General features: G+C 40.7%; 2 protein-coding genes across 3 annotated transcripts in view; one reads left to right on the plus strand and one right to left on the minus strand.

The window, feature by feature from the left end:
• The first annotated feature begins 288 nt into the window (after positions 1 to 288).
• ABHD12B (abhydrolase domain containing 12B) lies at positions 289 to 26,931 on the plus strand. The gene is made up of 13 exons (XM_003121809.6): positions 289 to 583; positions 5,036 to 5,163; positions 6,285 to 6,387; positions 8,485 to 8,604; positions 10,487 to 10,517; positions 12,310 to 12,355; positions 12,456 to 12,585; positions 13,018 to 13,055; positions 15,166 to 15,245; positions 23,362 to 23,444; positions 24,554 to 24,632; positions 25,229 to 25,347; positions 25,447 to 26,931. The coding sequence occupies exons 1-13, from the start codon at positions 510 to 512 to the stop codon at positions 25,472 to 25,474; spliced, it is 1,059 nt and encodes a 352-aa protein (XP_003121857.3). The 5' UTR covers positions 289 to 509; the 3' UTR covers positions 25,475 to 26,931.
• Positions 9,821 to 27,110, minus strand: part of PYGL (glycogen phosphorylase L) — a 94,208-nt gene continuing 76,918 nt past the window's right edge. Inside the window, exons 20-21 of one of the 2 annotated variants that reach the window (XM_085009275.1) lie at positions 26,147 to 26,319; positions 9,821 to 10,379 (exon numbers count right to left, since the gene is read on the minus strand). In XM_085009275.1, coding sequence (XP_084865401.1) covers positions 10,367 to 10,379; positions 26,147 to 26,319 — 186 coding nt within the window. In that variant the 3' untranslated portion in view covers positions 9,821 to 10,366. 2 annotated transcript variants of the gene reach the window in all.

Genomic DNA, 27,110 nt, shown 5'->3' on the forward strand with positions numbered 1-27,110 from the left:
AATTCTCCTACCTCCACTAGTCAAACAAGCCCGCCTTGTTCTGATGGCTTTTTTGAGCAATTAACTTACAGTTACCTCCCGAAGTTCCCTAAATTTCCTTCTCTATCTATAATCCTTTATTGGGACTTCTATGGCGTGGAGCTGTGCCTACTCCATCCCTATCATTGTCACAGTAAGAAATATATTTTACTCCATGCACAGGGGCGCACATCCACACAGACATGTATAAAATGAAATCAAAAATAAATTTATGTGCGAGGATGTGTGAGGAGCTTGTTTCTATCACACACCACTGCGTGTGGTGTAGCAGGGGGTGCTGGAGGGCAACCCAACCAGGCCGCGCCCCTCCCAGCCCTGGGTCTGACGCCCCCCGCCCCCGCCGCCCCACTGACCCCAGTCGCCGCCCCACTGACCCCAGTCGCCGCCCCAGTGGGAGGAGGGCTGGCTGGGCGCGACTCCGGGCTGCTGAGGCGGCTCCTGGGTGCCGATGCCTGCGGCCTCGGATCTCGATGCGGCGCAGAATGGAGACTGATGAGCAGGGCTGCGTGGCCGCGTGGTGGGATATGGTGGCCAGGAACCTGCGGTGAGTGCGAGCCACCGGCTCTGGCTACCCCTGATGCGGCAGGGAGGGCACCGCCAGAGGGTGATGCGGGGCTAGAGGCGGAGCACTAGGGGGGTTGGGAGACCCCCAGAGCTCTTGCACGGCTGTATGCTCAGTCTCCAATCCCTAGGAGGGAGATTCGAGCGTTTGATTTTTCAGGAACCTGTAACCCTTTGGGGCTCCTGAATAGAAATTCCGGAAATATGGTTAGAGTTCCTATACCAATCTCTTATCTGCCTTGACGTTTTACAAACAGTAGGACAGATTTTTCAAAAATACTACTAATAATGGTAATAATAATTGGTGGTGTAATCTTGGATGGCATCCTGTTAGGTCAAGGGCCTATCTGTGTAGATGGAAAAGGAAAGATGAGGGGTGAAACATGAACATTGAAACCATAACTTGGCATTGCCTGTGACAAGTCTCACATCCTCTAAATCTGAAATGTCTAGGTCAGCAGGTTATTTCCTTCCTTCCATGCATCCTTGCCTTGAGCAGTAATCTAGACTACCTGAATCGACCGGCAGGTACTGCCTGTCTTGTTTGCACTGAAGCCAAGAGACTGGGCATCTTGTTTTGTTTTGTTTTGGCTGTTCCTCGGCACCCAGAGTCCTGGGCCAGGGATCAGATCCAAGCTGCAATTGCCACCTACACCCAGATCCTTAACACTGCACCTGGCCTGGGACTGAACCTATGTCTCAGAGCTCCCAAGACGCCGAGGATCCACAGCAGGGACTCCTGAGCATCTTGTTTCATTCTGTTGGTGTGCAAAGGCATTAACAGTTTTGCTTACCTCGCTTCTTTCTATTCCTTTGTTTTGCTTTGTTTATTTTAGCTGATTACAAAAATGTCTAAGAATCATGTCCAAAAGCAGGAGACTTCACTTTGGAATGTCTGAGTGATGAAGGCAGACACTGATTTCTTCTCTTCCTGCTGTAGCTGAGGGCAGGGAGCTGAGAGCAGCCCTCCTTGGCCCTAATTACTGAACAACACTTATCAAGAGATGCTTCCTGAAAGAATAAAACACTTGGGCTTTTCTTCATCTGAACAGAAAATTACGGATCTAATTTAGGCTGCGCTGAGGCACAAGCAAATATCCAGCACCCACTCTTTTTGTTTCTTGGAGCCAGATTAGTTCAGATCAACAAACATTCATGGAGGGCTCTCTGCGGCCTGAACTGCCTGTAGCCCTGGGTCCATTGTGAGATTCAGGGAGAACATTTAATCATGATATTTTCAATGGTTTTTTTTTTTTTTTTTTTAGATGCCTTGGGGATCTATTTATTTATCCATCAGATGCAGTTGCTTCTTAACCCAGGAGAGTAAAACTTGCAAAACTGGTTTTCTTTGAATTAGAAAAAAAATGGAAACCATGCTCAGGAAAGAAATTGGGGAAGCCAAAGAGCTATTTTCCTCTTCATTTCTTCCTGTTTCACCCCAAGTCTTTACATTTCTAGATAGTGCTTAGAAAATCCCCATGAGAAGGCTGATAATCTTATCCATTCTCTCCACAGTACTGGTCCTCCACTACATATCAGACAGGAGTCTAGACCCTGGGCACATGACCATGAATAAAACAGGCAAGCCTCCTGCTCTTGGGCTCACACTGATTCATTTTTAACTGTAATTCAAAAAAGAAAAGGAAGTCCTTCCCCTGTCCTCCAAAGCTACCAATAAGTCTTGCTTCCTTCACCCTTAAGAAAAAATACACTTTTCTTTCTGTTCTCAGCCTGTCATTCAGTGAATAATTATGAAGCTCAGCCCTGTGCTAGGCAGAATGGAATGAAAGAGCGGCATTATGTGCTATATGATTCCTATCATTGGGAAGACAGGGCTAATAGTGGGAAAACAATTAGAAAACAGTTGTGTCAAATCGAGGCCCTGATTACAATTAGTGGGAGGTGTGGAAAGAGAGGAAGCATCACTGTGGGAAAATCTGTCTAAGAGGATTTGACAAAGAAGGGACATGTGAGTGGATGTGAAGGAAAGGGGTGATTTGGTTGGGAGGAAAGAAGAAAGGGGTACACGGGCTAACTTGGTGCTTGGTAATCAGGACATGTTGTTTGGATGAAGAGGCAGGTAAGCTGGATGTGCAGCATGTCTTAATACTTGAGATCGTTGTCTTGCCAAATGTGGGCAGAGTTGAGTTTCCCAAAGCTGGTACCTCTGAGCATGAAGCAAGAATGATTCGCCCTGTAGCAGCTCAGGCGCCACCAGGTTTTGGCAGTAAGAATCATGCATTTAGTTCTGTGGCCCCTGTGGGATGTGGTGCAGTTACAGCCACAGCTGATCAAAGGGCATGCTAAAAAACACCAAAGCATCAAGGTGGCTGTTTGATGTGCTGGCCATGAGTGGGGATTGGGCTCTGCTCAAATAAGGTCTATTAGCCACTGGTGACTTTTGATCCCCTATTGATCTAGGGGAAGTCAAACTGACAACCCCCTAGTTAAAAGGAGCCGCTGTGCATTACTGATGCTCTGAGGGATCTGGTCACTCTGTTCTCTTTCCGCAGCGCTTCTCACAGAAGTGCCTTGAGCTATTTGAGAGATGGGTCCTGTATGAATTATTCTTTAAAAACAGAAATATATTTCCCTCTATTGCCTCTGCTTCCCAAGCACCCTGCTACCTTCAAAAGGTAAATTAGCAGGAGACTAACAGGCAGGGTAGCGGGAGCTCAGAGAGTCAGGAGAAAGAAAGCCGGAGCCAGCCAACTGGAGGGAAGCCTAAGAATTCAGATGTGTTCAGTTCTGCCCGTCAGGGCTTGATCTGTGCCTCAAAGTGGCATCTCTGGGTTTTGATTTCTCATTCCTAAAATCAGAACAATAATGTCCCTTCCTTCTGACCAGCTTCATGGAGGCTATTTTAAAGTATTATGAAACAATCACTTTTTTTTCTTTCTTGTTGATTTTGCGAGTAGGCAGTTGCCTGTGGCTGATGTATTCGAAGAGCTGTCCATTACTGCTAGCACATTTATCTTTTCCACTCCCTGCAGAATTGCTGGAAATTCACCAGAGATTCATTATCTTCTATCTCCATGCCTTTTCCAAACATGTATAATAAGTACTTGATTTTTAAGTTATTAACACTTGAGGGAGAACTTTTTTGGAGGTGTTTCTTTGACGACTTTGTTATGAGGTTTCTGAGGATCCAGGAGCAGGAAGGAAGAAGGGGAGGGAGGAAGGAGCCCAAGAGGGGCCAGGGTACAGAAGGGGAAAAGGAGGTTCTCAACTTTCTCTCAGAGTTGAATTTTGCCAGAGCCCAGCCTTGTTCCTGGGGCTCATTTTTGCTTCAAAGATGACAAGAAGAACTCACTGTGACAGCTCACTGGAGATCATTTTGGTAGCCTGGGGTCAAAGACCTGGGTTCACTCGGCTCTGCCATTCATTGGCTGTGTGACCTTGGGAAGGGAACTTAACTTTTCAGTTTCCTAATCTGCAAAGTATAGGTAATAACAGTTATCTTCTAAATGCCTCTGGTTTAGCAGAGAGACCAGGGCAGGGGAAAAAGTTAATCAAATCTGCTTTCTAGCCCTTTTGGAACCTCACGATTTGATGACATTGACAGCCTTCACATTGACTGTTCCCAATAGGGGAAGGGATTTATTTAATGGATTATGTGGATTAAAACCAGAAGCAGGAGGTGGTGACACTGACCTTCTGTGTCCCCATTTCTTAAAGGTAGGAGACACTCAGCCCTCATGAGAGACATGGCTAGAGGTGGCCTGAGTGAGCCCTCATGGACAGATCATAACTCGTCTGCTGGTGGCTCCTGGTCTGGATGGTTTCTGTCACGGGGAACAGTGGAATAAATAAGATGTGGGTGGTGCCCGTGTCCCATTCCCTGACCAGGCCCCAGCCCTGCTGTAGCCAACCTCCAGGTCCCCCCTGTGCCTCACCCTCACCCCATGGTCCCCTCACCAGGGATGGCCCTCAGAAGCGGCTCATTTCTTCCCAAGACCCAGCCAGAAAAGGGGGCATCTGACGATTATTCATTCACTGTTTTAGACTAATAATAATAGCTAATAATACAGCCCTGATTGTGATGTGGTTACCAACATGGCAACAGTTAAACAGTCAGAATCCTGTTTCCTAATGACTTTGGGGTCCAGCCTTGGCTTTCTGTGGGGTACACTGAGGAAACCAATCTGACTCGGGGCATCGGTGTCCCCTCTGCTCCTGTCCTGTCACACCTGGGCTTTTTGAGCAGCTGGTTGGGGGTCCTGACTTAACTGCTTTCCTCTCCTGGTTCTTCCTTAGTGCCAGGCCTGGATCTGCCCTAATTACATACAGTTCTGTAGAGGATTTTGCTTAGGTGCCAACCTACCTGTAATTCCCAGTGTTAATCTGTAAAGTTTGATTTGGACATTAAAAGGAAAAACAAACTGAGACAAAACTTGGACTGATTTTGAATACCTTGCTTCACAATATCTTATAGATCTTTTCCACACTCCTGTTCAACACTCGGAAGAAAAATTGCCACTCTACATGACAGCTTTACAAGTAAATCATTGAAAGAACATATTTTCCCTCCTCTTATGGACATGCTGATTTTTTTTAACTTTTGTAAGTATGCACCTTTTGTGAATTCGCCTTTACATTTTTTCCCCCAAATAAAGAATTCACTGCCCTTACAGTTATGGCATAGTGAAAAAGATATGTCCATTATAAAATTGTGGCTAGACTTAAATGGTCTGAAACATTTAATACTGGCTTTTGGGTCTAGGATGAATCCTTGTAAACTGTTGGGATAGATAGAAAAATGTAACTTGTGGGTGGTGTTTCACTTCAAGGGCTCAGTCTTTAAATTAGCTGTTAATCTGGACATTTACTGCTTCCTGTATTCTGTGTCTTCACTTCCTCTTCTTGCCTGTATCCCTTGAGAGAGAGAGAGACAGAGACAGAGACAGAGAGAGAGACAGAGACAGAGACAGAGAGAGGAAGGGAGAGCGAGGGAGAGAGAGAGAGGAAGGAAGAGAGAGAGAGGTTGACATGAGAGAAGAAATCTATTTTCCCATGTTTTTTCTACTGTGTTAGTGTAACACACAGCCCTTCTAGTGCACAGGTGATGCTCTCACCTGCCCCTCTCCAGGTGTATGCTGATCCTCATTTCATGGCTTAATGGCTAATGATTTGATTTTATTGCAGAAAGTAACACTTGACTTTTTATTGCAGAAATACTCATTACCTTCTTCTAGAACCTCTTACCGTTTTAGAGGAATGATCTCCTTTGCTTTCACTTGAAACACAGATAAGGATTGAATAAACTCTATTATGGGCTACGACACTGCTCCTATTTTTAAATCTAGTATCTAGCTTTAAATTTTTTTTTTCCCTTGGCAACTCTTTTAGAGGCTAGTCGTGGTTTATAACATAAAATACTTTTCAACTTAGAAACATTTGTTTTTCTTTTCATGGCCACACCCGAGGCACATGGAAGTTCCCGGGGAAGGGATTGAATCTGAGCAGCAGCTGTGGCAATGCTGGATCCTTTAACCCACTGTGCAGGGCTGGGGATAGAACCCACACCTCCACAGTGACCCAAGCCTCTGTAGTCCGATTCTTAACCTACTGCACCATGGCAGAAACTCAGAAACATGTTAATCATGAGGCTACTTACTGGTTTTGATTGTAATTAAAGACAAGGAATTTGATTCTGGGAATTGATAATGAATCCTATTTTCCAGTCAAAGCACCATTTCTTGTGGATTTAAAGAAACCGGAGTTAAAGATTCCTCACACAGCAAATTTCTACATCCAAGCTGAACCTGGGGTGATACTGGGAATCTGGTGAGTGCACTGACTGGACACTGGGGGGCTTGGTGCACGTGGATTTCATGTTACAAGAGCAAAGATGAGCAGTGCTGTATTACCTGCCTGTGGAGAGGCCCGTGTTCCTTGGAGAAAGCTGTTCTGCATGCCTATCCTTCGTCTTTATGTATGACCTGCTTGGATTTGCCTCTCAGGAGTCTTACTTTGGAGGGTAGAGTCTTTCAGGTGCCTTGGGTCTTTCTTCAGGCCTGAGGGGCCTGGCCTGCCCCTCCCCTACCTCCCCTTCTCACTCTGCTCTGGGCCGACTGGCTGCTGTGCACAGAAGCCACACTCTGTCGGCAACCTTTTTCTCTCTCTCTGCTCCTTCTGTGCCCTCCTTTTGCCTAACTGCCTACCCATCTTTGGGGGTCTCAGTTTATTTATTTTTTATTTTTATTTTGTGCCTTGCCTGCCACAAGTTCCTGGGCCAGGGATTGAGCCTACCCCACAGCAGTGATCTGAGCTGCTTCAGTGACAACACCAGATCCTTAACCTGCTGGGAACTCTCGCCATTATCTTATCTTTTTATAAATAAATTTACTTCTAAATTATCCAGAATTTTAAAATATTTTTTAAAAATTATAGTTGATTTAAAATGTTGTGCCAGTTTCTGCTGTAGCAAAGTGACCCAGTCATACATATATTGCTGAAACTCGGCCTCTGTCCTCGTTGCCAAATAGAAACATGAAACAGGGTTTTGGGTGAAGGAGAGAAAGGCAGCTTCACTGCTTTGCCAGGCAAAGGAGGCCACAGCAAGCTAATGCCTTAAAGACTGTGCCCCCAGGTCTCAGTTTAAATGGTAGGTTTCAGGGGAGCCTTTCCTCATCCGCCACTTTAGGCATATATTAATTCAACCTGTGCCTGTCCTTAATGGCATTTATTCCCACTGCAATTGAAAAATGATTGTTCAATCATTTGATTAATGTTTGTCTATGAGGCAGTAACTTCACAGGTGAGGGACTTTGTTGGTGGGTTTTCATTGCTTAGTATAGGGAAGGCACTCTATAAATCTTTGCCCAACAAGGTCATGAGTATCCTATTGTCTTTTTTGCTATGTTAATTTCAATATTTTCTTCTGTTTTGTTAGCCTACATGTTCTTGGCTTCCAGTTTTCCAGTGCCCTGTTTTACATTTTACCTCCCTTAGTTTAAACATGTGGTCACAGAATGTTTAGGAGCCAATATGGGTTCATGTAACTTCTTCTTATTCTGCAAGTTACAGTTCCACAAATAGTGTTGGAATTGGAAAATATTATTCTCTGCTCTTGCCCCATCAGTCCTTGGTTTGGTGAGTCAGCTATGCTCATGACTGACTTATCTAGCTGGCAGTGATGCATATCCTCTCAGCGCAAAGGGCTTGGTGTTTGATGTCAGGCTTTCTGCTTCTACTTGATTGAGAGGCTGAAGATTTATCATTACGTGGCCAATTCTCCAAGTCCCCAGGTGAAGTTTAATATGGCAGTGTTTGTGTTATCAGGGTTCACTTTTTGATCTAACAAGGGGGAGGAACTGGACATTAGATAGGTGTTTAAAATCACGAGGTCAGTGGATTTCTTGAGTAGAATAGCTTAGTTTCATGTTCAGGTCCTTTTTCCTACCCAAACTGATTGCTCTTTATTTCCTACTTGTTGCTACAGCCAAACCGGTAGCAAGTGGCATATATCTATTACCTTTTACTTGTTTCCACCCAACAGACTGCATTTTAATAAACTACACCTAGGAACTGCAGTCTTGGAAGAATAATCGGCGTAGGAGTCAGAAGAACTAAAAGAGTAAATGGTTAAAAAGGGTTATTTCTGGGTGGGGCGGGGGCAGTAATGATTTTCATTGTAAGACATTTGTGGTATTACAATTTAATTTTTACCATGTGCATATATTACTCAGATAAATATTTATATATAAATATACAAGTATGTTTAATATTTCGATATAATATAATTGGTTATATATTCTAGTAATTAATATATAAACATATAAATATGTTATCTGATTGATATATGGAGGTTTCAGACTTTGGTGACGCTAGAGGATTTTTTCTCTCTGTCCATGTTGGCTAAAGCCTTTCCTTGCTCTTCAGGCACACCGTTCCCAGCTGCCGGGGGGAAGATGCTAAGGGGAAGAGCCGTTGCTGGTATGAAGCAGCCCTGCGTGATGGCAACCCAATTATTGTTTATCTTCATGGCAGTGCACAACACAGGTCAGTGCCTTTCTTGGATTTTTTTTTTTTTTTTAAATAGCTCAAGAGAGCATTTCAGTCTTGTGGGGAACTGAAAAACAGAGCTCAGTTTTTAACTCTATTAAGAATACCCCCACTTAATTTTTTTTCCTTTGTTGAAATTTGAGGATGTTCTGGCAATAGTCTTCGCTTTTTTTAAAAAAAAAACCTATATATTCTATGTGTAGAATAATGTGGACCCTTAACTGAAAGGGAGACTAACTTCCAAAATTTGGATATTGATTTCAAAGAGGGGAGTGGTTCCTTTACTCCTAAAGAGTGTCGGAAATGATGGACTGAACCCGTGAACGACTGGATAGGGAGCAGGCATGAGGTATGTGGTAAAGGAAGAGCAATTTCTATCCACATCAGTTGTTTTCTCACAAAACTACATGGAGATATTAGTCAAAATATGGACTCCCTAGGAGAGATCACCTGGAATTCTGATCACAGGTACTAGGGACCATCTGACTGATTTTGGTCTGGAATACTGACACCTCAGCCTGCTCTCCTGTGGTCCCAACCCTGCTTTGTAACAAAGAGCGCCTCCTGGAAGTCTAGCTCTCCTTTGATGTGCTGCCAGGCCATCCGTGGGCCTGGGTCATTATGGTGGGTGATGAGTGTCAGCTGTGACTGTGGCGCTCAGCATGGGGGAGGGGCAGCGTGCCTCAGAGACCCACAGACGGCTCTGTGTCTGGGAGGACACTTCAAACCAAGTGACGAGCACTGGATTCTGTCCCTTGGCCCCCTTGCCTCTGTCTCTTTTACTCACTGTCTTTTTCTGTCAGACGATGGCTTTCTTACAACTTCCGTTTGCTCAAGGTGTATGTTTCAAAGTCGCATTTACGGAGATTTCCTCTGAAATTCAGTATTTTCAACATTGTTTAACATTGTTCCGATTGTGTAAACTTGGGCATAGTACTACAGTGCACTTATTTAAAGGCTTGCGTGGGTCACATATTCATGGCTCCCCTTGGCGTCAATCTGCTGTTGCCCTCAGATACCCACAGTCAGCTGCACCCTGCCCAGAACTCTCAGCTTGCTCTTCTTAGCAGTACTGAGCTGGAAGGAAGCCCAATGAGAAGTCACAGGAAACCGTGAGGAAAACAGTGGTTCTAGACTTGGGATCCATAGAAGCCCCAGAGGGACCATGAACTCCCAAACTAAAGCTGTACACAAAATGTGAAGAGTGGATACATTTTTCTGGGAAATGGCTCTATAGCTTTAATTACATGTTCAAAGGGCTCCATGATCCACTGAGTTTTAAGAAACCTGACTCTAAGACAAAATTCAGATGGTTTTTAGAGAATTCTCTGCCTTTTGAATCATCTTTGTCTCCCTTCTGTGTGGTTAGTAGAGAGGCGACTAAACAGTTATTTTTTTTTGGCGGGGGGGAGCCTTCTTGTACCTCCAGGGCTGCGAGTCTCTGTCCTTCAGTTCACCTTGAACCTCCCAGCAGAGTGGACAGGGTACACGCAGATCTTAATGAACTTGATTGTATCATACCTTCTGAAAAGGCACTCTCTGGAACTTATTTTCCTTCAGCTCCTAGAAGCATTCTTAGAAATAGATTTTATGTGTAGAAGAGAAAGGAGATGGATTGTCAGCAGGTCATGGGATGCTTATGTTGATAAGCGCTAGCGATCCGGGCAGTGGGCGCACACTTCGGGGAGGACAGCAGCAGTGGGAGCAGAGGGTCAGTCACCTTGACGCAGGCACCGAGAAGCATTGCCCTTCCTCTTCCTTATTTGTCTAATCTGAAAAAGAAATGTCTGAGATCAGATGCCAGCAGCATGACTATGATTTCTGTTGAATTTGTCATAATTCCTAATTCTTGCTCTTTTGTTTCTAACCTTCTCTACAGGGCAGCTTCTCATAGACTTGAGCTAGTAAAGGTATGTCTGAAGGGGCCTCAAGGCACCAGTTTCATGTCTCCATTTATTCTCCTATGAGCTACAGTGTAAGTGCTTCCTCAGCCCTCAGCAAAGTTATCTCCTGAGCACTCTCCTGGGCTAGTGGTGGTGTTTATTCTTTCCCACACTCTGGTCAGCTGACCTGGCTGCTTGTCAGTTATTGACCCAGGACTGGCTCTCTCCTCCCACAAGCCAGCTCCCACCCCAGAATCCTTTCCTGACTGAATAGCACTAGTGGGGCCCAGCGGCCCATCACCTCCATCACCTCCCCTTCTGACTACCCCTCTCCTCTCTCATCACTGCTGGGTAGTGGTGGGTTGGGTGCAGTTTTGCCTGGGGTGATGATGTCTAGTAATTTTTACATTTGCTTTCTACCCTGAACCCCCCTCTTTGTACTTTCCATGGGAGATGATGTGAAGCTGATGTCCATGAGAACATATATTATTTTTCCCTCCCACTCTTGGCAAAGCTGAATTGTATGTCTCCTATGTGCACAGAAAGAAGAGTTGTAGGTATAGGTATGAAAAGCAGCCATATCATCCTTGTGGTAATTGGGAGGCGTGGCGATGCTATGATAAGCCTTCTTCCTCCAGGCAGATTCTGGATTCCACATGCCACAGTCATCACTTCCCAGCCTGACCAAACTTCCTTAGCCCTTCATTTCCTCCTCTGGATAGGCTATTTCTTTTAAAAGTTAAGTCTTTATTATTAAAGTGTTCTTCCTGGGAGTTCCCATTGTAGCTCATTAGGTTACAAACTTTACTAGGATCCATGAGGATACATGTTCAATCCCTGGCCTTGCACAGTGGGTTAAGGATCCGGCATTGCCATGAGCTGTGATGTAGGTCACAGATGTGGCTCAGTTACCACGTTGCTGTGGCAAAGGCCAGCAGTTGTAGCTCTAATTCATCCCCTAGCTTTGGAACTTCATATGCCAAGGGCATGGCCCTAAAAGTGCCTATAAGTACATTTTTTATACCCTTTAATCTCACTTCATCTATCATTGTATTTTATTTCATTTAAAATTATGTTTTTTTCGGAGTTCCTGCTGTGGTGCCGTGGGCTAAAGAAACTGACTACAGTGGCTCAGGTTGACGCGGAGGCTCGGGTTTGATCCCCAGTCCAGTGCAGTAGGTTAAAGGATTCAGCGTTGCCTCAGCTGCAGCTCAGATCCAGTCCCCGGCCTGGGAACTTCCATATGCTGTGGGAGCGGCCATAAAAAAATTATGTTTTTCTATTCTTTTCTCATGTATCTGTTCAGGGTGTGGCAGTGGTTGCATATGCTAGAGCGATCTCTTCATTTTTGATCAATACTAACTCTTTATCTGTTCATACTTCATATAAATATCCTCCCATTATTTGATTGCTTCTACTACAACTCTGTGTAGAGGTCTTATCCTTCAGGGAATTACTAAAAAAAAAAGACATTTACTATGTACCAAGATACTTTAATAGTCATCTCATGCAATCTTTCAATAATCCTGAAGATACTATTTCTCATTTCTCAGAATAATATTTACTAATGTTAAGTGGCTTGCCTAAGGTCACACAGCTGGTGAGCTGTAGAGACAGGGTGTGACTCAGGCTGTATGATCCTGCTCTGCCATGCTGCTTTCCTTCTTTCCCTTTGAGTCTGACCTTCTCAAGTTTGAAGTCAAACACCAGGTTTCAGAACTATTAAACATTCACATCCAGGATTATGGAAGTGTTGGAGATGATACTATCTTTTCTGTTTACATCTAGTCAAAATGATAACAGCTTTTTTGTCATCTAGGTGCTGAGTGATGGTGGTTTTCATGTTTTGTCTGTTGACTACAGAGGTACGTGTTAAGAGTACAAAGATTTTTCAGTAAGTAGGAGGCTTCTGATGTTCCTCATTTTGGAGGCAGTGATACTGTGTTTGCCTTTCCTTGCTGCTAGGATTCGGGGACTCAACGGGTAAGCCCACAGAGGAGGGACTGACTGCAGATGCTATTTGTGTCTATGAGTGGACCAAGGCAAGAAGTGGTACCACCCCTGTGTGTCTCTGGGGCCACTCTCTGGGTACAGGGTAAGTGGGATCTGAAGATGGGTCCTTAGTGGGTCCTTGGGGCATTAGTGTCATATCATAGGCAGCAGTGAGTGGTGGGAGGACCTCTGAGCCAGGAGACAGGGACTCCTCTATTTTCTCTCATATCCCACAAGTGGCTAGTTACCTTGCCACCTCAGTGTGTTTGTGTGTAACACAAGGGAAAGTTTAGTTCTATGGTTGTGTACGGCACTGAAGTCCATTCTTAGAATTCTCCTTGAGAGTTTTAAATAAAAGGATTTTTGTTTAGGGCCAGTGGAACCCCTTGAAATCCTGTGTGAAATTTTGTGTCTATGGCCATTTGAGGGTCCAGAGTTTTCATCCAGAGTTTCATACTGGATGTTGCCTTTTGTACTGTTTACTTGACTGCTAAATCACTGCTTCACATATGTACTAATTTTCACTGCTTTACAGAGTTGCAACAAATGCTGCAAAAGTTCTAGAAGAGAAAGGTATGACAAAATTCTTACACGGTATGATTTCTTGGCTTGAGATGGGAAAATAAAAATAGTCAAGAGACTACTACTGTGCACTCTGAACAGAGGTACCTAGTGCACCCCATCTTTAGGCAGTTCCTGATAGTACACCAAAATTTTTTTCTATTTAATATAAAATGATAGCTGCTTTTTTAGGGCTATGAAAATAAAATACTAAGGAAAAGTTAAAATTACTTGAAAGAGCCCTCACTGTGACTGTCAAGTGATACTATCAAGAGTAATTTGGATTACAGAAGAGGAAAATAATACATTATGAAATAATAAGCAGGACTTGCTTTCTGCAGTCCTTCTTCCATAATATTTATGTCAGTGTTTCTCAAAGTGTTCTGAGAACTGCCCTCATCATAATCTGCTGTGGGTGTTTGTTGTAAACACAGGTGTCCTGGATACTAGCTGTTTTTATGAATAAGAGTGCCTGAGAAGAGGACCAGGTGATTTTGAAGTGCATTAAAAGCTTATAGCCTCTCCTTATACGTTAAACTTTACTTGGCAATAGAGGTCAGGCTGAGTTACATAAACATTTTAAAGTGTGTCACCTGCTATACATGATCTTAATTACTTATGGAAATAAAACATCATTTCAATGCTACTCTAAGCTCTCATGGCTCTCTGTGCACACCTCCTTCAGTGTTGACAATGCTGTTTTATCTGAATGAAATTCTCACCTAAGTTAATACTTCACTTCCTGGATAATGCAGTGATCTTAGAACATTTTAACTCCATTTACTTCCCCAACTTATGAACTCTTGTGACCATGTATTTTAGTTTTCTCCATATAACATACTCCATAAAACATTATTCTAAGTTATAAAGTCAATATTTAGATTTACCCTTTTCTTTGCTCTTTATAACTTCCAGCAGCTCTGTTTTTCCATCTGGGATTTTTCTTCTGCCTGTCTATTGGTGAAGAATTCTCTCAGTTTTGGTCTGAAAATGTCTTTATTTCATCTTCATTTCTGAAAGATCTTTTCACTGGACATAGAGTTCTAGAGTGGCAGTAATTTTATCTCAGGATTTTGAAGACGTCATCTACTTTGTTCTGGCTTTCATTGTTTTATTAGGAAGTCAGCTGCTAGTCTTACTGTTGCTTCTTTGAAGATAATGTTTACCTTTTCTTTTGGTTATTTCTGAGATTTTTCTTCTTGTCTCTTTCAGCCTTTTAAATCTGATTTTCCTAGGTGTTCTTAGTACTTAGCCTTCTTGGGGTTCAGAGCACATCTTAACTATGGCTAAACATTCATTGATTTTGGAAAACTGTTGGTCATTATAACTTCAGATGTTATACTTGCTTCATTCTTTCTCTTCTCTTTCTCTGGGACTGTAATTATATGTGTATTTTTTATATCTGTTTCCATGTCCTGTATGTCTTTAGTGTTCTAGGTCTTCCAGACATTTTTCTCTTTGTGCTCTATGTTATATACAGTTCATTAAGTAATACAAAATTTTATATAATATTAAAATTTTAACAAATATTTGACTATTTTACCATTTCTTATTTTCAACAAGTTAAAGTCCATATAGAGTAACTCCAATATTTTGATCTTTTGTTCTCAGAGGGAGTGTTGACCAAAACAACCTAGTTAAAAATGCATTCTCAGGAGTTCCCATCATGGCTTCGAGAAAACAAATCAGACTAGGAACCATGAGGTTGCGTGTTCAATCCCTGGCCTTGCTCACTGGGTTAAGGATCCAGCATTGCCATGAGCTGTGGTGTAGTTCGCAGACATGGCTCGGATCTGGTGTTGCTATGGCTGTAGTATAGGCTGGCAGCTACATCTCCGATTAGACCTCTAGCCTGGGAACCTCCATATGCTGCGGGTGCAGCCCTAAAAAGACCAAAAAAAAAAAAAAAAAAAAAAAAAAAAAAAAGCATTCTCACACTTGAACTCCCCTGAGATCCTGACTTCTGACTCAAGTCTGGTATGGGGTCATGAATTTGCATTATTAATAAGAATCACAAGGGATTTTGATACAGGTAGTTCATGTACAAGACTTGAGGATCCCTTATTTAGGGAAGAGTACTTAGATATGATAGGGCAGTTATGTTTTCAAAATTATTTTCAAGGATTCCCAGTTGATGCTATTATCCTGGAAGCTCCATTTACCAACGTGTGGGTTGCAACTATCAATTATCCCTTGTTAAAGGTGAGTCTCTGATTCATTTTCACAAGTGTAAGCTGTTTCCACACACTTATGTTTATTAACCATATTCCTTTTCTTAACTACTTTTATATATTTCTAAGTTATTGTAACTTGAGACAGGTTATTAGCCAACTGAGACAGGTTATTAACCAAAGGGGATGGGGCACAGTGGCTTTTGGATTTTGTAGTCTTTTAATTTTCTTCTAATAGTTTGAGTAGCTTATTAAGGGCCAGAGTTTTTTTCTTCTCCCCATTAACTAAACTGTACTTCTTATACACTTTTTTAATAGATAGAATTGATTTAGGTTTGTTTATCATTCCTATTTAAAGTGAAAATAAATTTCTTACACATCGTTTTTAGCCCTATGAATGTCAACCATATAGCTTTCATTATTTCATGATAAGAAAATCTCTAGAGAATTCAAGGAAGCTGCCAAATGGTTTAAGACAGCATCCATAAAGAGAAGACAACCTTTTCCAAGAAGATAAAGTATAAAGAATTGAGTGTCGAGATGAAGTTTTTAATCCGTTGTGTAGATTATCCTAATTCTATAATTTCATTCCATGTCTCATGCTCAGTTGCTTATAATCATACCTCAATATAAATGTTAGCCACTGAGAAAGAGAAGGGGAAAGAGAAAGAGAGAAAGGGAAAGAGAGACTTAGAGACTTTCAGATTCTTAGAGGGAACAAATGACTCAGATTTTTAAACTGTTGCTTAATGTTGGAAGGCATCATAAGGGTACTTTAATCCAACTGCCTACTTTTGGAATTGTTTGTATAATAAATCCTCATAAAGATTTCTGGAATTCACTTAAATATTTCAGCAAAAGGTAGGTCATTACTTCCTGGGATAGCTAGTTCACCAGAATGACATAATCTTGAAAGTGCCTGCACTATTCAAGCTCCAACTCAATACAAGAATCCCCTCTACAATCTGAAATACTGAATGCTGGGAGTTTTCATTGTAACTAAGTGGTAACAAACCCGACTAGTATCCACGAGGATGTGGTTTCGATCCCTGGCCTTGCTCAGTGGGTTAAGGATTTGGCATTGTAGGCTGGTAGCTGTATCTCTGATTTGACTTCTGGCCTGGGAACTTGCACATGCTGCAGGAGTGGCCATAAAAAGCAAAACAACAACAACAACAACAAAACCTGAATGCTGAGTAATTTAAGATTTAATAAAAAACTTGGCTTTAGACATCGAAATATTATTATTATTTTTGTTTTTGCTTTGAGTGAGGCCAGGGATTGAACCCACATCTTCATGGATACTAGTTGGGTTTATTACCGCTGAGTCAAAACCGGAACTCCTAAATATTAATTTTAAAATAGCCATCATCTATTAGAATACTCTTAGTAATTAGTAATAAATCCAATAGCTTGTAGGCATGTTACAATTCAAATACAATCTTTATATTTACTTTTGAAATTTTGTTGATTTAGAAATTTAACATAATAGGGAAATCTGTAATTTAATAGAGTTATAAACTGAACCTACATGTAACCAACAATCAAGTCAAGAAATTAGCACCACTAGCACCCTTGAAGTCTCCTCTCTAACACTTCCCAATACAGTAAGCCTCAACTTATATGTAAGCCCTAGCCTGAAATTTATGGTAATTATATTCATGCTTTTCTTTGTAGGGTTACCACTCCTGTGTGCATCTCTAAGCAATATAATTTTGTTTTTAAACTTTATACCTTATATATATTCCTTTTTTTGTTTTTGTTTTTTTTGGGTTTTTTTTAGCTTTTTAGGGCTCCATATGCAGCATATGGAAGTTCCCAGAGCTACAGCACCCGGCCTACGCCACAGCCACAGCAACTCAGGATCTGAGCCATGTCTGTGACCTATACCATGGCTCATGGCAATGCTGGATTCCTGACCCACTGAGCAAGACCAGGGATCGAACCTGCATTCTCATGGATACTAGTTGGATTTGTTTCCATGCATCACAATGGCAACTCCCTATATTCCATTTTTTAGACAATATATATTTGTGGGATTTTATCCATGATGTATAGCTGTAGTTTGATCATTTTCATTGTATAAATATACTACAATTTACTGACCTATTGTTTATGAACATTTGAGCTGCTTTAAGTTTGGGGTAATTAATAATACTGTTGCTGTGAATGTCCTTGAACACATATTCTGTAAACGTGTACACATTCACTGGAGCATATCCTAGGAGTGGATGCTGCATAGGATAGTAAGATGTACTAAAGTTTGCCTTTAATAGGTAAGGTCCCAGGCAGTTTTCCTAGGTGACTTTATTGCTTTACTCTCCCACCTATTGTGTATGAGAGTTCCAACTGCTTTACATCCTTGCTCTCATATTTATATCACTGTGGCTTTAATTTGCACTTCCCTGATGGCGAAGGAACCTGGGTGTTTTTTTCCCATATGTTTGTTAGTTATTTAGATACCATGTCTTGCAGATACTTTTTCATGTCTTTTGCTCTTTTTTTTCTTTTTCTTTTCCCCTACCCACCATGGGGGACTACGCCTGGATATTTTGCTCATTTTTGAATTGAGTTGTCTTTCTTTGTGTCAGAGTTCTTCATGGAATGAGTCATTAGAAAATTACTTGTATAGGAGTTCCCGTTGTGGCACAGTGGTTAACGCATCCGACTAGGAACCATGAGGTTGCAGGTTTGATCCCTGGCCTTGCTCAGTGGGTTAACGATCCAGAGTTGCTGTGAGCTGTGGTATAGGTTGCAGGCACGGCTCGGATCCTGTGGCTCTGATGCAGGCCGGTGGCTACAGCTCCGATTAGACCCCTAGCCTGGGAACTCCATATGCTGCGGGAGAGGCCCTAGGAAAAAAAAAAAAAAAGAAAAGAAAATTACTTGTATTGCATGTATGTTCTACTCTTTTGTTTTGCCTTTTTACTCCTTTTGTGGTTTCTTATGATGAAGAGATGTTTCTAAGTTTAAAATGAGCCAATCTACCAATTTTTTATAATTATTACTTGTAATAAAAGTGTCCTGTTTAAAACAAAACAAACAAACAAACAAAACCTCTGCATACCCATGAAGATACTCTTCTATACTATCTTCTGGAAATGCTGTTCTACCTTTTACATTTAGAGTCATACCCCATAGGTAAGGATTTTTGTATATTTAAGAGGTTGACGTTCATAGGGATACCCAGTTGACTCATTACGAGACCTTCCTGACTACTCTGCAGTGCCAGTGTTTGTACATATATCTGCTGATTACATGTATCTGAATCTCTTGGTAGATTCTCATTTCTCGCCCTCATCTGTCCATTCTCATTTGAATATTACAATTCTCATATGAATACTACTATAGCTTTATATCTGGCTATAGTAGCTTTCTCCTTTTTATTCTAGACTATCTTGCCTATTCTTGATCCTTTGCATTTTGACAAACATTTTGGAATATTCTTGTTAATTTCTACAAAAAACTTCCTGAAATTTTGACTGAGATTGCATTGGGTTTACAGATTAATTTGGAGGAATAGATATCTTTCTAATACTGAATCTTCCAGTTCGTGAACATGGTATCTACAAGTTTATTTTGATTGATTGATGGATTGATTGAGGTTTTCTTAATCTCAGTTTTAGGTCAGGTTCTTCTAGAAGCAGAACTCAACTCAGGGATTTGGTGTGTATGATTTACTGAGAAAGCATTCTTCAGAAAAACCTTGCAAGGTTGTTTGAATCAAGGTTGGAGGATAGGGAAGGGGAAAGAGCAGAATAAGATGAGACTTCAGGTAGTCTAGCTGTGGCCGGATCCATGTGGGACTGTAAGCTTTGAGTCAATGAGAGTGATTTCTGCCATCCCCAGAGTTGGCAGTGCAGGTGGCATAACTTTCCAGGAGTAATGGCTTTTGTCATCCAAGAGCAAGGAGAAGGGGAGCAGTAAATGCTTACAGCTAGAGTTAATTTATTACTCATTTCAGCTTAGATTTTGTTGATTATCTATATTATAAATTATTTTATTAATTCCTGGTACTGCCTTTATCATTCATTTTCTTCTATTTAATTTGCTATTTAAAATATTTCTTGAGGGGAGTTCCTGTCATGGCAAAGTGGTTAACAAATCCAACTAGGAACCATGAGGTTGCAGGTTTGATCCCTGGCCTCGCTCAGTGGGTTAAGGATTTGGTGTTGCCGTGAGCTGTGGTGTAGGTTGCAGGCGTGGCTCAGATCCCCCGTTGCTGTGGCTCTGGCGTAGGCCGGTGGCTACAGCTCCAATTAGACCCCTAGCCTGGGAACCTTCATATACCTCAGGAAGCGGCCCTAGAAAAGGCAAAAAGACAAAAAAAAAAAAAAAAAAATTTCTTGAGATGATACTTGGATAATTTATTTTCAGTATTTCATCTTTTCTAATTTATGCATTAAGGCATATTCCACTTAGGCAATACTTCAGTTGCATCCCACAAGTTTGAAATGTATTTTAATTATTGTTCAGTTCAAAATATTTTATATTGTGACTTCCTTCACCTATAGTTATTTAGAAGTATATTTCATAATTTCTATACATTTGGAAATTTGATTATGTTTGTCATTGATTTCTAACTCAATTCTACTATGATCTGAGAATAACCTCTGTATGATTTCAGTTTTTTGAAATTTGTTCAGATTTGTTTTTTGTTCTGACATATGGTCAGTTTTAGTAAATATTCCACATGCTTGAAAACAATGTGTTCCGTTTTGTTTGGTGTAGTGTTCTATATAAGTCAATTAGGTCAAATTATTAATCATATTGTATAATTCTCCTATATCCTAACTGCTATTTTTGACTGATTGTTTTATCAGTTACTCAAGATTGAAGTATCTCATCATGGTTGTGGAATTGTTTATTTCTAGTTTAGTCAATTTTTCCTTTAGTTTTTTAAAGTTATATTATTAGGAACATACATCTAATAATAATGTAATTTTATACCTTCCATGTGAACTAATATTTTTAATCATGAAATATCCCCTTTTATGATTAATAATGCTTCTTAACATAAAGTCAGCTTTGTTCAATATTAATATACCTTTGTTTTCAGTAATGTTTGCATGATATATCACTTTCTATTCCTTGACTTTAAACTTTTCTGAATTCTTATAGTTAATATTTATCTTTTATAAGCAGCACATAGTACAGTTTTAATTTCTTTTCCAAAATGACAAACTTGGTTAATTGAGGTATTCAGTCTGTTTACATTAAATGTAATTATGATATTACTTAGGCTTAAATTTACTCTCTTACTATGTCTTCTATTTGTGTCATCTGTTCTGTATTCTTTTAACTCTACTTTCTGGCTTTCTTCTGACTTGGCAGCTGTGTCTCAAGGAGAAAAGTGGTGTTGACAGTCAGGCTCATCTCTCTGGGCTTCCCTTCTCTCTAAGATCTTGACCACTCAAGACCTCACTGCCTTGGTAGATCTCTGACACCTTCACAGAAAGATTTTTAAAGTATTTTCTTTAAGAACCATGGCTCTGATGTCAGACTTTCTGATTTTTTTCTCCAGGGGTGTCACTTAATAGCTGTATAACCTTGGACTAGTTGTTTTTAATCCTTCTTCCGTAAAATGGGGGTAATTACACCTATTCAAGATTGTTTTGATAATTAAATAAATTCACATATGAAAAGCACGTAAAATGGTGCCTGATACAGAGTAAGCGCTCAATGGCCATTAGCTATTTTTATTATCAGTGGAGTGCCATAACTCTGAACATTACTATGTAATAAGAAAGTGTAAGACATGGATGTAGTAAAAGGTAAATAGGTCCTAACCCTCAAGAAGTTTCCTGTCTAATTGGGGAGATAGGAATTTAATGAGAAATATTATGTAATGACAGGTTTCCACATATCACTTTGGAATCAATTTCATTACTCATAGTAGGAAGGCAGTGTGGCATAGTGGAAAAGGAGCATGGGCTGTGAAGCTGGACAGATTTGGATTTGGATTCAGATTTGGCCTCTGCCACTAATTAATCATGACCTTGGTAAAAGATTTCCCTTGTGTTTTTCCTATTTTTTGTAATGAGGTCGATACTGCGTAGGACTGTTGTAAAGTCTAAATTAAGAAAAATAATCCATGGAAAGTACCCAGCTGCTAGTGAGCACTCAGCAAATGCATGTTCCTTCCCTCCATTTTGTTTTTGTTTTTGTTATAAAACAGACTAAGCCAGGTTTAGGGGAAGCCCAGAACAAGTAACTTGAGGGTAGGGAGAATTCAGGGAAGGGAAGGTCTTATGTGCAGGTGTGATCAGTGAAGACTTATAGGGAGATAGGATCTAAGCTCCTTTATTAAAAGTGAGGGAGAACAGGAGGGGAGAACGTGAGCCAAGGCACCTGGCCAGCACAGGCGTTTATGTGTTATAAAATACCTGAGAGTCATAGAGGGCTTCCATATGAGATCTTTCACATTTGCAATCCTTTAAAAGCCTCACAGCACTTCTGAGTTTGGCATCACTGACTCCACTGAGAACAGAAGGAAAGGGAGGCTTGCCCAATTGCCACACACCTTATAAAGAGGAAATAGGACCCAGTCCTATGTTTTTAATTCCGAGCAGACAGACTGAAAGTGCAAAGCTTTAGAATGAAACACTGTGGCCAAATGTAGATGGACTTGCTGCCAAGTTGAAAGTTTTTTGTTTATTTTTTTAAAGATAGTGTTCCACTGGCAAAGCTTTGTAGCAAATTTCAGGTAACTGGTATTTTAAGAATATTTATCTGGTATAATTCTAGCAGAGAGGAAGCAGGGAGGTCCTTAGGAGCCCCTGGCTATGGTCTGGGCTGAAGGGATAGTCTGGAGGGGCACCCCTGGATGGACAAGGTGACATTTGGGTTTAATCCATGTGCCTTTGGAGGATGTGAAGCAAAAGCATGATATGATGAGGGTTGCATGTTAAAAATGATCACTATGGTTTCCTTGTGGGAACTCGATTATAGCAGAGTGAGGGTGGAACAAGAAGCCCCTTGGGATTGTTGGCATAACCCAAGCAAGAGATGAAGAGTGGGTTAGGCTGGGTAGTTAGTGTAAAAGGAGAGAAATGAATGGACTTGGAGCCTAGTCAGGTTCGTTACCACTGAGCCACAATGGGAACTCCAGAAATGAATGGACTTGGGATGAACTTTGGAGGCAGGGTTTAAAGTCTGAGGAAGGTGCAGTATTGCTTAGAGTTTCTGTCTTTTCCTCATTTTCAGTTGAAATATGTTTTTAGGGCATTTAAACTAATTTACCTATCTACTTAAGATAAGAGCTGATTTAGCTATCATTCTATTTACTGGAATTTGCCATTACAGTGGAACTTAAGTATGTTTAGAATGATAATTATTATATTGAGAGTCCTGTGGTCATTGTTAGAATCTAAAATGCCCTTTTAAAACACTACAATATTACATTATATTCAATAAAGTTTATACTGGTCAAATCCTTCAAAACCAATTATCTATGTATTGCATACTTTATCAGAATTTCTAAATAATCAGAAAATCCTATTCTACTTATTCTACACTTTGCTGTAGAATTTTTAGAGTACGCATATCATTGTTCCTTTATGAGTGAAGAAACAAGTTAGTTGGTGCTATTTATAATTTTAAAAAAGATAAGTAAAAACCACAAAATGTTAAGTGACTGATATCTATGGATGGTGAGTTTATGTGTGATTTGTTTCTTCTTCCATTTTTTTTTTTTGTCTTTTTTTCGTCTTATCTAGGGCCGCACCCACGCCATATAGAGGTTCCTAGGCTAGGGGTCCAACTGGAGCTGTAGCCGCCAGCCTATGCCACAGCTACAGCAATGAGGGATCCAAGCCTCGTCTGCAACCTACACCACAGCTCACGGCAACACTGGATCCATAACCCACTGAGCGAGGCCAGGGATTGAACTCGAAACCTTGTGGTTCCTAGTCAGATTCGTTAACCACTGAGCCACGATGGAAACTCCCCTCCTCTTTCTTTTTGTATTTTACAAATTCCCTACAATGATATGAATTACTTTTAAAACCTTAACGCTGTATTTTCAAAAAAAGTTTATTATATTTAGAAAGACACTACTTTCTATATTACTACAGTTCATAGTGGGAATCTATAACAAATGACATAGTTATAGGCCATGTTTTAATTCTTTTCCTTTTTAAAAATAGATTTACCGGAAACTTCCAGGATTTTTACATGAGGTTATGGATGCCCTGAGGAGAGACAAAATAGTCTTCCCTAATGATGAAAAGTAAGTCAATGATGTCAAGATGTCCATTATTACTATATCTATAGGTTCCTAGGGGGTAATTATCATGGAATTCATTGAATGGGTAGATGAGAAATCTGAATGGGTAGATGAGAATTCTTAGATGGGCACTAGGATTGGAGGTAAGGTGTCTACAAATTATCCTTATGTCTAACTCAGTGACTTTACCAATTCAGTACTTTCTCTGAAGCTATAAAGGAAGTTGTAGGCTTAGGGTGTATTAAGACCTTTTAAAGGTGGGTCTTGCCTAGCATTCCTTGGGAGAATTCCTGCCTTCTAGGCCTTATTCTCCATGTAACAAAATCCATCCACCATCCAGCCAACTAACCCAAGAGCAAGTCCAATGACTAGAATTGACAAGCAAGCCTTTCACAGTCGGAGAATCTTAGAGTACCTGCAAAAAGGCAGTTGTTGTCAGTATTTTTTCTATTTTAACACACTCGAGGGATCTAGGAATAACAGGAATAACAGCGAGTCACGATGGCAGAGATGAATGGTATCAGAATTTGGGAGGGGACAGGGAAGTACTATTTATTAGTTATTCTTCATGTCATAGCCTTTTTGAATTATCAAGTAAGAGGCTGACCAGAAAGCTAACTGAACCCATTAATCCCATGTCTATCCTGTCCGTTTATGGGGAAGCATAAATAAACTACTTCAAAGAGTTCCCTTTGATACCATGGTAGTTCTTGTTACTTTGGGGTTTTGAGTTATTTTGTTTTCTTTTATAGTCTTTTAATTACAGCTGTCTAGACATTATTAAATAAGGTAGAATAAGGAAAAAGATGAGGTTCTTTTTAATTCTGTACAAATTCAGTGTTTTTTTCCTTTATTTTTGAAAATTACATAGGAGTATATTAAATTAAATACCTAATTAAATTGTGTAAGTAAATAGAAGAATCTTGCCTGGAGGAAAAAAAAAGTCATTATACGAAGCTTATTATACATGAAGTTGTTATTCCTGGGAGGGATAGAAGGAGCATGCTTATATTTTGGGAAAACTTCATGTTTTGCTAAAACTTTAACTTAGAAGAGGAGGACTCTCAATATACAATTTTTGAGCTGAATGCTTTTCTTCCAATTGTTCCTAGTGTTAAATTCCTGTCTTCACCCCTTCTCATCATACATGGAGAGAATGACAAAACAGTGCCTTTGGAATGTGGAAAAAAGGTAAACTCAGCTCAATGGCTAATGGAAATATACTAAACCTATTTCATCATGTTTTCATTCAGCCAAACTTTGATTAGAGACTAAAGAAGGGTCTCTGACATTGTAAGGGATTCTCTGCAGCCCTGTCTCACCGTGCCCGCCTGGTGTAGATAATAAACATCAGTGTGCTAGGCCATTCAGCCCATAGGAGTGTTTGTGGAGGATTCTGGTTCCTCCTCTGGGGTCTGTGAATCTCCAAGTGTAGAAAGATCCCAGGCTGCTCTGGGGACCTCCATGCAGCCTCGCCTGCAGTGGCTCTAAAAATAGGGATGCAGTTTCTTTTCTTTTAAACAAATTGAGGGGTCCACTGCAACTCCTTGCCCCAATACAATTGGGGAGGATAAGGTCTTGTCACTGTTCCATGAACTGAGCTGTGCAGCTGTCAGCTCCTTGATTGTGGAGGCAGCCACTTGGGGATACAGAGAATGTCCGTATCTCTGGACTTAATGGAACTAACTCCTTAAGTCCGCTGTTTCTGTACCCTTTCAGGAAAATTAGACTGAAAAAGCTACAGCTTCAATTACAACTTTGAGTCTTTGTCTTTCTGCACCTTGCAGCTCTATGAAATTGCACACAATGCATATAGGAACAAAGAGAGGGTGAAGATGGTGATCTTTCCTCCTGGCTTCCAACACAACTTCCTTTGTAAGAGCCCCATACTGTTAAAAACTGTGAGGTAAGAGATGCTTTGCTAAATGCTGTGGGACCTGCTCTGGCTTACTTAGACGGTGAGGTGGAAAAAGCACATGAGCTCATGTAGGTTCTTTTTCTACAGAGATTTCCTGAGCCAGCAGTGGGCATGAGGTGTGAGAGCTGCGGAGGGTGAAGACTTGGTCCAAACATCATCTGTGATGTGTATTTTTTACATAAAAATTGTACTGCGCTGCCTGGGTGAGCTGCAGTCACTGACATTTCCACAGGTCACTGCCATTTTAGTAAGGGACAGCAGGGATGCTGGGCATTATAGAACATTCTCGTTTAGCCTATCAGAGTTTACTTTGTGAAAAGTGCTGAAACGTCACTGTGGAGAATCAGAATTTGGTAAAGATTGGATCCCATCTAAAAATGTATAGTTACCAAACATTCTGGGGACATTTGTAGATAAGATGGTCTTTGATTTGGACCTAGACAGCAGTATAAGAAAGGGGCTCCAATGTAATTAAATAATTTGTATTTCAGTTTACTTAATCTAAATGGCATTAAAAAGCTCCCAGCTGTTTTCTAGCTTTCCTAATAGCATTGGGGAAAGTCGTAGAATGCCACTCAGTCTGCTATAAAATAGTAAGATTGGGCACTCATGTAGTCTTTGGAAATAGACACTTTTGCCCTAACATAGTCATACATTTTCCCTCCCAATTCCCAGGATACTTGACTGGATTTTTAGCTAACAAAAGTGAAACAAAATCAAAGAATGTTGTAAAAATGTTCAAATCCATTAAGACGCTATTTTTTCTAGGAGGAATTTTACAACTTACTTTCCATTGGCTTTGTGCACCCCACCGCTGGGTTCACTGGACAGGGAAATCTTTAGGTCGGAAGGCTCCATGTTCCAGATGTCCCGGGCGTACTCCTTAATTGTTCGGTCACTGGAGAATTTCCCTGCGGCGGCTATGTTTTTCAGGACCATGGTGTTCCAGGCCTTTGGATTCTGTAGACAACACAAGCATCTAAGGGCCAGGGCCTGAGTGCCCACCAAGTTTTATGACGAATATCAGGCCAAGCACATCCAAGTACAATTCATGGAGAAAGTAACAGGAATAAATTGTAATGAATCATAAATACGTTGGTTTCACAGTTGGGAGCTAGGTAGGGCAGACTGCTTTTCTCCTATTTAAGATTATAGTTCTCTAAAATGAAAAAGAAAGTATTTTCAATATAAGTTCCCTAATTGGTAATTTTTGCTCTGGTTATAATGTTTTGACATGTAAGCTGTATTTCCCATGCTTCATTTTGAATAAAGATACCTCATCTCCCTTTAAACTACAGGGAGAAGGAAGAGACTAACATTCATTGTCTGCTGGGTGCCACATAAGAAATGTACCCTGTGGCTCATGGCTACAGCTTCAGGAACACTGCTTAGAGTGTTAGCTATCATATAGGCAAACAAGTCCATGTGAGCCTTTATTCACTGACTTCTCTTTTCTTGTTCTTTCTGAAGGTAGATACTCCAGTAGGTTTACACTGAATCTCAAATACTCCACTGGGGTTTGAAAACATGATGAATGAAGGCTTTATCCTTAATAAAATATGTAATATTCAAGTCTCATGATTTTATGTAAAAGAATATGAGAAGCGCTTTATTTTATAGCCTCATGATTTTGTAAAGAACGCTAAGATAGAGTTCAATGGAAATGACCAGAACATTATTTGAAACCAACAGCAATGCATTATAAGCATCAAAAGAAAAACTAAAACTACCATCATTCCTTAAGGTACTGC

Source organism: Sus scrofa, chromosome 1, assembly GCF_054392235.1.
Source record: "Sus scrofa isolate SSC_HxYL_T2T_F1_AM1 chromosome 1, Sscrofa_HxYL_maternal_Yorkshire_Landrace_v2.0, whole genome shotgun sequence".
Taxonomy (NCBI): Eukaryota; Metazoa; Chordata; class Mammalia; order Artiodactyla; family Suidae; genus Sus; species Sus scrofa.

Coding starts and splice junctions, on each gene's coding strand:
- ABHD12B (XM_003121809.6), top strand. CDS start 510: ATGCGGCGCAGAATGGAGACTGATGAGCAGGGCTGCGTGGCCGCGTGG. Junction 5,164..6,284: donor GCTGATTTTTTTTAACTTTT/GTAAGTATGCAC, acceptor CCTATTTTCCAG/TCAAAGCACCATTTCTTGTG. Junction 15,246..23,361: donor TCAATTATCCCTTGTTAAAG/GTGAGTCTCTGA, acceptor TTTTAAAAATAG/ATTTACCGGAAACTTCCAGG.